This window comes from Rhinatrema bivittatum, chromosome 2 (assembly GCF_901001135.1).
Source record: "Rhinatrema bivittatum chromosome 2, aRhiBiv1.1, whole genome shotgun sequence".
NCBI lineage: Eukaryota > Metazoa > Chordata > Amphibia > Gymnophiona > Rhinatrematidae > Rhinatrema > Rhinatrema bivittatum.
In genome coordinates this window covers 819289139-819302449 of record NC_042616.1, presented here as the reverse complement: position 1 = coordinate 819302449, position 13311 = coordinate 819289139, and the positions used below count along the sequence as shown (strand labels likewise).

Genomic DNA, 13311 nt, shown 5'->3' with positions numbered 1-13311 from the left:
CCACCGACCATTGTATTGCGAGCTGGATCAGCACCTGTGTGAAATGCAGAGATGCACACTCCCACTCTTGGGTGGCTGAGAGAAATCGAGGAATACAGGCAGCCCCGACTGTTGCATTTAGAAATATCTAGCTCCAGCATGATTAGTACATTTGCACCTGCAGATTCACAAGAGCTGAAACAGATGCCTCCGTGCACTGTGTGCCCGTACTGTGTGTGCGCACACCAGGTGTACGCGTGCAGACGGACCTTGCTGTACAGTCAGTGCAAAGCAAGAACCGTGTACAGATCTGTTCACTCAGTAACGATCGCCTTTCTCGGGACCTTGACTGGTTGTAAGAAGTGTGTAAAGGTGCCTCACCCCCACCAGGAGCTGGTACTTCCCTCGCTAGGCACACCCAGAAGGGTTCCAGCTTCATCTGTTCAGGTTTTGTACCTGCTAGGGCAGTTCTGGTCAGTGGAAACTACCATGTTCAGGTGAGGGCTTTCTATTGGAAAGATCTGGGAAACGTTTCACTCTAGGGTGGGCTTCTACTTTTCTCTAACTTATTAGCCTGCTGGAAATTAGCCGGATGGGTGCCCGGATATTCATTTAGCTGGCTAACTTGTGAGCTTTCCGATTGTGCTAGACCTCAGAAGATTTACTTCTATTTATCTTAGTAAGAACTTGTGACTTTCCATGGGCAGCTCAAGGTGAGTTACAGATCCGATATGAAAGGGATTTCCCTATCCCCGGAAGCCTTACAATCCAAGAGGGGGGGGGGGGGTCATTTAATAAGATGCAAGATTTTCCCCAGCTGCAGTGGTAAAATATTGCAGGTTAGAGGCCCCCGAGAAGTGCGGCATGTCAGCCTCACAGCCTTGCTGGCCATCTTCTTAAAGGGTCTGAGTCACCCACAGTCTCCTCCCCTCCCTCATGAAAGTGGAAAAGAAAACCCTGGGGATCTCATGAGTGCTCTCCCCCACCCCCCACTGTCACCCTGAGAGCAAAGAATAAAAAAAAAAAATTAGTTGGCAGCCGCACGGTGCAGGCTGTCCCCTCCCTTCCCTGAAATCTGGCTGGCCGGTGCCATGTCCCACTAGGCCACCAGGGATTGAATGGTAGGGCCAAGGGGAGGGGGACAGGTACCACAGTCCGGGGGGGGGGGGGATTCTGGGGAAGGGAAAGCAGAGGACTTTGCCACATGGCTATTCACTAATTTTTTTTTTAATTTGTCTTCTATTAGGGCCACCTGGTCACAGGAGTCTCACAAGATCCCTGGGTTGTTGTTTTTTTTACATTTGTTGCAGACCTCAGGGCCCCCCGTGCCATTTAGCTCACTGCCACAGGAGCACTGGCGTGCATGGTAGGGCCCTGATGCTCCCAGGGAAAGTTTAGCTATAACTCCAGCCCTGTAGCTTGCACTTTGTCAGATAAGCTGCACTATTTTATTTACAATAATGAATGCTTTGCATGTAAAACAGCTCATTAGCATACTTGCATTATCGGGGGTCCAGGGCTCCTAAAGCAGTCAGATAAATTTACCCCCTAGCTTGAGGGGAGGTAATAGAAGGTGAAGAGATCTGCCCAAGGTCACAAGCGGTGTCAGCGCGAGAGAGAAGCAGGATCTGAACGGTGGCTTCCCTGGCTCACAGCCTCCCGCTGTAACCACTTGCGACGAGCACAGAGCACATTTTTATGTTATGGAGCAAGTGTGCGACAGCAGTGCGATGCATGCACAAGAGGTGAGGAGGAGCGGAGGCCTGTCCTGAGGAGCTGCACGAGGGGCTGGGGGGCAGAGAGGGACCGGGGATGAGTGTGGGCAGACAGGTGGCAACGATGACTGCAGGGAGGGGTCCGGAGAGCAGAAGCAGCCTCTGAGGGTGAGAGAGCCATGCCTCCAGGGCATGTGGGTGCCTCTGTGCCAGCTCCTGCTGCCAGGCCTGTGGCTCAGGCTCCCGTCCAGTGGGCTAGCGGTAGTCCAGGGGGGGGCCATACAATAGCCCAGCTCCTGGCTATCTCTTAATTGGGGACATATGTCTCTCCTGAAGGAAGCATTCTGCAGGGGGACCTTCTGCTGGCCAGCTCGCCTCATTAGCATGCCGGCGCGCCATTGGCTGCCGCGGCCGGTGACGTCACGGACCCCGGCAGATTGCTCTTTTGGTTGCAGTACGCGGCGCGCGCTGGAAGCCAGGAGGCAGGGGGCAGAAAGGCGGCCGAGCCCTGCCTGGCTTTAAGGTGGTCCGGGGAGATGCCCAGCGGGGCTGCGTGCGGGGAGGGCGGCCCCCGCCTGCTCAGATAAGCACCGCTCCCCTCTGGCCAAACCCTTTCGCTGGCAGCTGGGCCGGAGCCGTGCAGGGGTGGCTTTGTGCCGGGCTTTCTCCCTGCTGCAGGGAGGGAAGGGTTCACCTGCGGCTTCTCCTGGGGAAGAGGCTCTCTCCCCCCCCCCCCCCCTTTCTCTGGGATCTGGAGGGGCGCGTGCAGAGGAAGGCGAGAGGTGACCAGAACCAGCAGCAATAAATCAGCGCTGTCTGTGCGCGGCTCCCGGGAGATGCTTTGATGGATTAAATTAAGCGCTTCCCTTTGCATCCACCACCTGATCGCAGCCTTAAAACTCGCCAGCAGCTGATGTGAAAGACTTCAGAGCCCGGGCGAGGAGGAGCTGCCGTCCGCTGCTGGCCAGAGCCGCAGGGAGCCCGCCCCAGCCGAACAATAGCCCCGAGGGCGCCGCAGGGAGCTGTCCGGTGCTGAACTCCTCTCCTGGCCGGCGCCCGGGCCCTGGGCAGGGCTGCAGGGCGCTCGCTCCCTCCCTCTCCCATCCGTCGCCTTCCCCCCTTTGCTTTTCCGAGCACCTCTGGGAGCGCACTGGTGGGCCTGGCGCGACCCTCCCCTTCTGTAGAGGACAGAAATCATGCCAAGGTCCTTCCTGGTCAAAAAGGTCAAACTTGGGGATTTTTCTTCTGCGGACATCGAGAGCTCGTACGGCAGCTCCAGGCTCCAGGAGAAAGGTGAGAGGCGCTGAGCCAGGCCGGGGCAGCGCATTCCTGCGGGCAGGGGCTGGGGTCCTGTGTGCCCGGGGCAGGGACTGGGAGCACTGGGACTCGGGGCTGCGGCTGGGAGCCCGGGGCAGCGCATTCCTGCGGGCAGCTCCGTGCAGCGCCAGCGCATTTCAGGCACCCGCTCGGCTCCATTAGCGAAGGCTGCTCTAAAATTAGACCGAAAGAGGGCATGCGGAGGGTGGGGGAGGGGGAGGGCTGACATTTTTGGTGCAGGAGAGGAGAAAAATCCCTGCTTCAGCGAATTTGCCTCTTTTTGTCTGGAAAGTCCTCAAGTTCAAGGGCAACCGGTAGCCCCGCAGGAGTTTGCCGGCCCGGGCTTTGTTCTTGCCGGCCCCCTCCCCCCCCGGTAACCCTGCCCTTCTCTTCCCCTCTCCCAGGCTACATCGGGGACTACATCTCGCCCGCGGTCTACGATGGAGACAGCGCCCTCAAAGTGCCCTCCCCCGAGCCCCTGTACCGGGGCTACGGCGCCCCGGACAGCCCGGGCTCCGACAGCCCGGCCGGCTACATCAACGGCGACGCGGCGGTGAGCGAGGGCTACTCGGTGGACGCCTTCTTCATCACGGACGGCCGCTCCCGCCGCAAGGCGCCCAGCGGCGGCGGCAGCGGCGCCCGCAGCCTGCCCCGCCACAGCTGCGGCGAGTGCGGCAAGAGCTACGCCACCTCGTCCAACCTGAGCCGCCACAAGCAGACGCACCGCAGCCTGGACAGCAAGCTGGCCAAGAAGTGCCCCACCTGCGCCAAGGTCTACGTCTCCATGCCGGCGCTGGCCATGCACCTGCTGACCCACGACCTGAAGCACAAGTGCCCGGTGTGCGCCAAGGCCTTCAGCCGGCCCTGGCTGCTGCAGGGCCACCTGCGCTCGCACACGGGCGAGAAGCCCTTCGGCTGCGCGCACTGCGGCAAGGCCTTCGCCGACCGCTCCAACCTGCGCGCCCACATGCAGACGCACTCGGCCTTCAAGCACTTCAAGTGCAAGCGCTGCAGCAAGACCTTCGCCCTCAAGTCCTACCTGAACAAGCACTACGAGTCGGCCTGCTTCAAGGGCTCGGCGGCGCCGCTCAGCCCCGCCGAGCCCTGAGCCCCTCCCCCGCCCCCTATTTATTGCATCGAGTATTTATTATGATTATTATTATTATCGCGCCGGGCACCCCCAGCCGTTTGGGTTGCACTTTCTTTGCCCTCCCCTTCCATTCCCTCGCCACGGTTTTTTACTATGCCAAAGCATTAGCCACTTTTGAAAGCTGAGCCCTTCCCCTTCCCTTGCCGCCCCCCCTCTCCCCACCCCTCCACCTTTTGCATGCTGAAGAGTAGGGACATCTATGCGAATTTCACCAGGGAACGGGGTGGGCTGGGGCTTTGGTTTTTTTGTTCTACTCTTCTGGGGTTCCTTTTCTTTTCTTTTGCCAAACGTTACCTAAGTATATGAGGGCAATATTTTCTCTTAGGAGTATGATACTGGACTATACAGCAATAATAATGTAATGCATGTTATTTTTAAGACGAATAGTATTACTGAGGAATCAGGTACACTTTAAGCAGTATTCTTAATAGCAGCGAATATCAGGGACTTTTGCCAATCTAGTGTCGTAGGAGATGTGAGGAGCCTTCACTGTATGCACTGCCTGCCTTGACTTCATTCTAGATCTTAGGACATAGGCTCGTGGCCCTCCTTCAGAGCCACGGGGGAATCTAGCAAACCTTGGGTAACTCCACATGTGCTACAATAACCTTCTCTACTTTTCTTTCTTTCTTTTTTTTTTTTTTTAAAGCATAGATAAAGGTTTAAGAATAAAAAAAATAAAATAAAAGTAAACCTCTGACTCTGAAAAGCTATTAAAATGTCCTGACTGCTACTGGTGGGTCCTCGACTCTGCTAACCCCACCACCAGGTGAAGGCTGACATCGTAATAAGATGGCACCACCTTCCCTTCTTTTGAAAAGCCATGTGGACGCGCCTGGTATTTTTATCTATAAAAGCACTTCTTTTAGTCTTTCCATTTTAATAATAAGTACGCAGCACAAAACTAACTTATACAATTCAGGTAGAAGGAACTTGTATTAGATAGACCTCTGTTTTTGTACTTAAAAAAAGGGAACCTGTATATTGCAAGAAGCTTTGTAAATACCCTTTGAAAGTTCTCATGATTTTTACAGCTGTAAAGAAATGAACCTGTTTCTGGAGGGAGGTTTTTCCCAGGGAACTTTTTTTGAGCCAGTATTTGAATGATGTAAGCACAACAGCACCAACTTCCTTGGCGCACTTCACAATAAAGATAATACAATCACCTCTTCTTAGCATGTCTTTGTGTTGTGTGTTGCACATAACGCTCCCCAACCCTTCTCACTCCCCCACAAGCACCACACTACACTTAGGCCCCTTGTGTGTGTGGTTCCTACAACTAAAAGATTATCAAAACAAGATAACATGACTAGGTGCAATGTGCGGGTATACCTGAGAGTATTGAGAATGGGTGAGTATGCAGACTGAGGGTCTGTGCTGAGTGAGTGAGAATATGTGGCTGTGAGAGTATGAGGAGAGAGAGTGCATGTGTATGTGAAATGTGAATATATTTCTGTAATGTAATGTGTGAGGGATTAAATGAGTGAGAGTATGTGGAGTTTATGTGTGTGTATGAAGTGTGAATATGTTTCTGTGATGTAGTGTGTGTGGTAGTGTGTATATGTGAACGTGTGTGTGTGTGTGTGTGCAGAAAGTGAGTGTGAGTGTGTGTATGTGATCTGACATGAATGTGACAGTGGGCTAATTTGAGTATGACATAATATGTGTGTGTTAATGTAGGAGAGTATAGTGAGTGTGCAAGTAAGTAAGAATATGTGCATGAGAGATTATGTATGTGTAAGAGGAAGCATGAGAGAGATTGTGTGTGAAAGAGTGCCATAGAAATGGTCTGTGTGAGTGTGAATGTGTGTGTGAGAGAGAGAATGTGATTGTCTACACCTCTGTAAGAACACATAAGTCTGATGTAATGGGTGTGTGGGAAAATGTGAATCGTACTATACATTTACTGTGAGTGTATGTGAACGTGTCTTTAATGTAAGTATGTGAGTGTGTGGTGTAGTATATTTGTGTGACTATATGAGTATATTTAGTGTGTGAATGTGTGAATTTGTATAATTAATGTGAATGTGTGTTTGTGTATGATGTATAATTTGTGTGAATGTATAAGTAAGTATATTTAGTGTGAGTGTGTGTGAATGTGTGAGTGTGGTGCATTTGCATGAATATATGAATATATTTAGTGTGTGTTTATGAATGTGTGTGTAATTATATTTAGCGTGTGTCTTTGTGTATGTGTGAATGTGTATAATTAGTGTGATTGTATGTATGAGATGTACAGTTTGTGTGACTGTAGAATCAATTTATTTAGTGTGTATGGTGTAGTGTGTGTAAGTGTGTAAGAATATGTAAGAGTATGTATGTGTAATGAGGGCATGTGAAGGTAAGTATGTGTGGGGTGTGTGTGTAAGTGTGAATTTGTATATTTAGTTTGAGTGTGTGAATGTGTGAGTGCATATTCAGTGTGACTATATATATGTATGTGTGTATGTATGGAAATGCTACTGCCTGTATGATTGTATAGGGGTGTATAGTGTGAGTGTATTTATGAATGCATGAGTATAAGCAATGCTAGTGCCTATGTGAATGTATAAGTGTATACATTTAGTGTGAGAGTATGAATGAATGTGTGTGTATGTGAATGATGTTACCTCTGTGATTGTATGTGTGAATAGTGTATGTGTATGAATGTTTGTGTATGTGAATGTTATTATTCGTGTGATTGTATAAGTGTGTATAGTGTAAGTGTATGTGTGAATGTGAATGAATCTAATGTTAGTGCCTGTGTGAATGTGTAAATGTGTACATTTAGTGTGAGTGTTATTACATGTGCGATTGTATATGTGCATAGAGTGTAAGTGTATGTACAAATGTGTGTGTATGTGTGTGTGTGTGTGAGTGTGTGTGAATGTTATTGCCCATGTGGTTGTATAAGTGTATAGAGTGTGAGTGTATGTATAAATGTGTGTATATGTGTATGAGTGTACGTGAATGTTATTGTCTGTGTGATTGATTAGGTGTTTATATTATGAAAGTATGTGTGAATTTGTGTGTATGTGAATGGTATTGCCGATGTGATTGTTTAAGTGTGTATAGTGTGAGTGTATGTATGAATGTGTATGTATGTGAATACTATTATCTGTGTGATTGTAAACATGTGTATAGTGTAAGTATGAATGTGTGTGTGTGTGTGAGAAAGTGTATTGTGTATGTAGTATAGTGTGAATGTAGTGAGTGCTTATGTGAATGTGTACACATATATATTTAGTGCGAACATTATTACATTTGTGATTGTATAAGTGTGTATAGTGTAAGTGTATGTATGAATGTGTGTGTGTGTGAAATTGCCTCTGTAATTGAATGTGTGTATAGTGTCAGTGTATGTATAAATGTGTGTGTGTGGCGCATGAGTGTTTGTGAATGTTATTGTCTGTGTAATTGTATAACTGTATATAGTGTAAGAGTATGTATCAATGTGTGAGTGTATGTAAGGTTAATGCCTGTTTGAATGTGTGTGTACAGTATGAGTGTATGTATGAAAGTGTGTGTATGTGAATGTTATTGCTCATATGTTTTGTATAAATGTGTATAGTGTGAGTGTATGTATGAATATGTGAGGGTAAATAATATTAGTGCCTATGTGAATGTGTGTGTACATTTAGTGTGAGTGTATGTATGAATGTGAGAGTGTATGTGAATATTGTTGCCTGTGTGATTGTATAAATGTGTACAGTGTGAGTGTATGTATTAATATGGAGGTGTGTGTGAGTGTATGTGAATGTTAATGCCTGAGTGATTCTATAAGTGTGTATAGTGAACGTGTATGTAAGAATGTGTGAGTGTATTTAGTGTTAGTGCCTGTGTGAATGTGTGTGCATATTTAGTGTGTGTGTATGCGAGTATGTGAATGTTAATGCCTTCTGATTGTACAAATGTATATAGTGTGAGTATGTAATGTTAGCGCCTGAGTGAATGTGTGTGTACATTTAGTGTGAGTGTATGCATGAATGTGTGTGTATGTGAATGTTATTACCTCCGTGATTGAATAAGTATGTATAATATTAGTGTATGTATGAATGTGTGAGAGTGTGTGTCAGTATAAGTGAATGTTAATGCCTGTGTGATTGTATAAGTATGTATAGTATATATGAATGTGTGCGTGTGTCTGAGTGTTTGTGAATGTTATTGCCTGTATGATTGTATAAATATGTACAGTATGAATATATCTATGAAAGTGTGCATATATGCATGTGAGTGTGTGAGTGTAAGTGAATGTTATTGCCTGTGTGATTGTATAAATGTGTATAGTGTGAGTGTTTCTATGAATGTGTGAGTGTTTGTGTGAGTATAAGTGAATGTTATTGCCTGTGTGATTGTATAAGTATGTATAGTGTGAGTGTATATATGATTGTATGCATGTGCATGTGAGTCTGTGTATGTGTGTAAATGGTATTGCCTGTGTGATTGTATAAGTATGTATAGTGTGAGTGTATATATGAATGTATGCATGTGTGTGTGTGAGTGTTTGTGAATGATATTGCCTGTGTGATTGTATACATGAATATGTGCGTGTGTGTCTATGCATGTGTGTGTGTGAATGTTATTGCCTCTGATTGTATGTGTGCCTAGTGTGAGTGTATGTATGAATGTGTGAGTGTGTGTGTGTGTGTGAGCATAAGTGAATGGTATTGCCTGTGTGATTGTATATGTATGTATAGTGTGAATGCATATATGAATGTGCATGTGTGATTGTATAAGTATGTATAGTGTGAGTGTATATATGAATGTTTGCATGTGTGTGCATGTGTGTGTTAGTGTATATGAATGTTATTGCCTGTTTGATTATGTATGTATAATGTGAGTGTATATATGAATGTTTGCATGTCTGAGTGTGAGTGTATGTGAATCTTATTGCCTGTGTGATTGTATAAGTGTGTATCATGTGAATGTATATATGAATGTTATGCGTGTGCGTGTGAGTATATGTGAATGCTATTGCCTGTGTGATTGTATTTATGAATGTGTGCTCATGCATGTGTGTGTGTCTATGTGAATGTTATTGCCTCTGTGATTGTACAACTGTTTATAGTGTTAGTGTATGTATGAATGTGTGAGAGTGTGTGTCAGTATAAGTGAATGTTATTGCTTGTGTAATTGTATAAGTTTGTATGGTATATATGAATGTGTGCTTGTCTGACTGAGTGTATGTGAATGTTATTGCCTGTGTGATTGTATAAGTAGTATAGTGTGAGTGTATATATGAATGTGTGCGTGTGTATGCATGAATGTGAATGCATGTGAATGTTATTGCCTGTATGATTGTATAAGTATGTACAGTATGAATGTATCCATGAAAGCGGGCATGTGTATGTGTGAGTGAAGTGAATGTTATTGCCTATGTGGTTGAATAAGTGTGTATATTGTGAGTGCATGTATGAATGTGTGAGTGTTTGAGTGTAAGTGAATGTTATTGCCTGTGAGATTGTATAAGTATATATAGTGTGAGTATATATATGAATGTGTGTGTGAGTGTATGTGAATGTTTTTGCATGTGTGATTGTATAAGTATGTATAGTGTGAATGTAAATATGAATATCTGCATGTGTGTGATGAGAAATTGTTTGTGAATGTTATTGCCTGTGTGATTGTATAAGTATGTATAGTGAGAGTGTATATATGAATGTGTGTGTGTGAGAGAGTATGTGAATGTTATTCCCTGTGTGATTGTATAACTATGTAGAGTGTGAGGGTATATATAAATGTTTGTTTCTGTGTGTGTGTGTGTGTGTGTGTGTGAGAGAGAGTGTATGTGAATGTTATTGCCTGTGTGATTGTATAAGTATGTATAGTGTGAGTATATAAATGAATGTGTGGGTGTGAGTGTTTGTGAATGTTATTGCCTGTGTGATTGAATACATGAATATGTGCACTAGCGTGTGCGTGTGTGAATGGTATTCTCTCTGTGATTGTTCATCGGTATATAAAAGCTTCTAAATAAATAAATAAATAAAGTGTGTATTGTGTGTGTGTATATATGAATGTGTGCGTGTGTGCATGTGTGTGTGTGTATGCATGTATGTGAATGTTATTGTCCATGTTATTGTATAAGTGTGTATAGTGTGAGTGTATATATGAATGTGCATGTGCCTGTGAGCACGTGTGTGTGTGTGTGTGTGAGTGTATGTGAATGTTATTGCCTGTGTGATTGTATACATATGTATAATGTTAGTGTATATATGAATGTTTGCAAGTGTGTGTGTGTGTTAGTGTATATGAATGTTATTGCCTGTATGATTGTATTTGTATGTATAGTGCTAGTGTATATATGAATGTTTGCATGTGTGTGCATGTGTGTGTTAGTGTATATGAATATTATTGCCTGTATGATTGTATATGTGTGTATAATGTGAGTGTATATATGAATATTTGCATGTGTCTCAGTGTGAGTGTATGTGAATGTTATTACCTGTGTGATTGTATAAGTGTGTGTAGTGTGTGTGTAGATATTAATGTGCACGTGTGTACGTGTACGTGAATGTTATTGTCTAAGTTATTGTATGTGTGTATAGTGTGAGTGTATACATGAATGTGCATGTGTGTGCATGTATGTGAATGTTATTGTCTATTTTATTGTATAAGTGTGTATAGTGAGAGTGTAGATATGAATGTGTATGTGTGTGCATGTATGTGAATGTTATTGCCTGTGTTATTGTATAAGTGTGTATAGTGAGAGTGTAGATATGAATGTGTATGTGTGTGTGTGTATGTGAATGTTATTGTCTATGTTATTGTATAAGTGTGTACAGTGTGAGTGTAGATATGAATGTGCGTGTATGTGAATGTTATTGTCTATGTTATTTTATAAGTGTGTATAGTGTGAGTGTAGATATGAATGTGCACGTGTGTGCATGTACGTGAATGTTATTGTCTATGTTATTGTATAAGAGTGTATAGTGTGAGTGTACACATGAAAGTGCGTGTGTGTGCATGTATGTGAATGTTATTGTCTATGTTATTGTATAAGAGTGTATAGTGTGAGTGTACACATGAAAGTGCGTGTGTGTGCATGTATGTGAATGTTATTGTCTATGTTATTGTATAAGTGTGTATAGTGTGAGTGTAGATATGAATGTGCACATGTGTGCATGTATGTGAATGTTATTGTCTATGTTATTGTATAAGAGTGTATAGTGTGAGTGTATATATGAATGTGCGTGTGTGTGCGTGTATGTGAATGTTATTGCCTGTGTTGTTGTATAAGTGTGTATAGTGTGAGTGTAGATATGAATGTGCACGTGTGTGCATGTATGTGAATGTTATTGTCTATGTTATTGTGTAAGAGTGTATAGTGTGAGTGTATATATGAAAGTGCGTGAGTGTGCATGTATGTGAATGTTGTTGTCTATGTTATTGTATGTGTGTATAGTGTGAATGTAGATATGAATGTGCTTGTGTGTGCGCGTATGTGAACGTTATTGCCTGTGTTATTTTATGTGTGTATAGTGTGAGTGTAGATATGAATGTGCACGTGTGTGCGTGTATGTGAATATTATTGTCTATATTATTGTATAAATGTGTATACTGTGAGTGTATATATGAAAGTGCGTTTGTGTGCATGTATGTGAATGTTATTGTCTATGTTATTGTATAAGTGTGTATAGTGTGAGTGTAGATATGAATGTGCGTGTGTGTGTGTGTGTATGTGAATGTTATTGTCTTTGTTATTTTATAAGTGTGTATAGTGTGAGTGTAGATATGAATGAGCGTGTGTGTGCGTGTATGTGAATGTTATTGTCTATGTTATTTTATAAGTGTGTATAGTGTGAGTGTATATATCAATGTGCGTGTGTGTGCGTGTATGTGAATGTTATTGTCTATGTTATTGTATAAGTGTGTATAGTGTGAGTGTATAAATCAATGTCCGTGTGTGTGCATGTGTGTGAATGTTATTGTCTATGTTACTGTATGTGTGTATAGTGTTAGTGTATACATGAATGTGCATGTGTGTGCATGTGTGTGAATGTTATTGTCTATGTTATTTTATAAGTGTGTATAGTGTGAGTGTATATATGAATGTGTGTATGTGTGCGTGAATGTGAATGTTATTGTCTATGTTATTGTATAAGTGTGTATAGTGTGAGTGTATATAGGAATGTGCATGTGTGTGCGTGTATGTGAATGTTATTGTCTATGTTATTGTATAAGAGTGTATAGTGTGAGTGTATAAATGAATGTCTGTGTGTGTGCATGTGTGTGAATGTTATTGTCTATGTTATTGTATAAGTGTGTATAGTGTGAGTGTAGATATGAATGTGCACGTGTGTGCATGTATGTGAATGTTATTGTCTATGTTATTGTATGTGTGTATAGTGTGAGTGTATACATGAATGTGCATGTGTGTGCGTGTATGTGAATGTTATTGTCTATTTTATTGTATAAATTTGTATACTAAGGGGGTCATTTTCAAAGGAGTTACGCATGTAAATATGACATACTATCGTAGCAATTTTCAAAAGCTATTTACTCGAGTAAAGTGCACTTACTTGAGTAAATCCTATGGACAATTCAATGGCATATATTGTAGCAATTTTGAAAAGCCCACTTATTTGAGTAAAGTGTATTTACTTGAGCAAAAACCAGTTTTGCTCGAGTAAATGCTTTTTAAAATCTACCCCTGAGAGTGTAGATATGAATGTGTATGTGTGTGCATGTATGTGAATGTTACTGCCTGTGTTATTGTATAAGTGTGTATAGTGAGAGTGCAGATATGAATGTGTATGTGTGTGCGTGTATGTGAATGTTATTGTCTATGTTATTGTATAAGTGTGTATAGTGTGAGTGTAGATATGAATGTGCATGTGTGTGCATGTACGTGAATGTTATTGTCTATGTTATTGTATAACAGTGTATAGTGTGAGTGTACACATGAAAGTGCATGTGTGTGCAAGTATGTGAATGTTATTGTCTATGTTATTGTATAAGTGTGTATAGTGTGAGTGTAGGTATGAATGTGCACATGTGTGCATGTATGTGAATGTTATTGTCTATGTTATTGTATGAGAGTGTATAGTGTGAGTGTATATATGAAAGTGCGTGTGTGTGCATGTATGTGAATGTTATTGTCTATGTTATTGTATAAGTGTGTATAGTGTGAGTATAGAAATGAATGTGCTTGTGTTTGCGTGTATGTGA

At 43.1% G+C, this 13311-nt stretch overlaps 1 protein-coding gene and 1 long non-coding RNA gene across 2 annotated transcripts in view; one reads left to right on the top strand and one right to left on the bottom strand.

The window, feature by feature from the left end:
• LOC115085829 overlaps positions 1–13311 on the bottom strand; it is a 328161-nt gene that overhangs the window by 80499 nt on the left and 234351 nt on the right. The gene's annotated exons all lie outside the window — the stretch shown is intronic.
• Positions 2891–4119, top strand: SCRT1 (scratch family transcriptional repressor 1). The gene is made up of 2 exons (XM_029592296.1): positions 2891–2987; positions 3416–4119. Exons 1-2 carry the CDS (start codon positions 2891–2893, stop codon positions 4117–4119), a joined length of 801 nt encoding a protein of 266 aa, XP_029448156.1.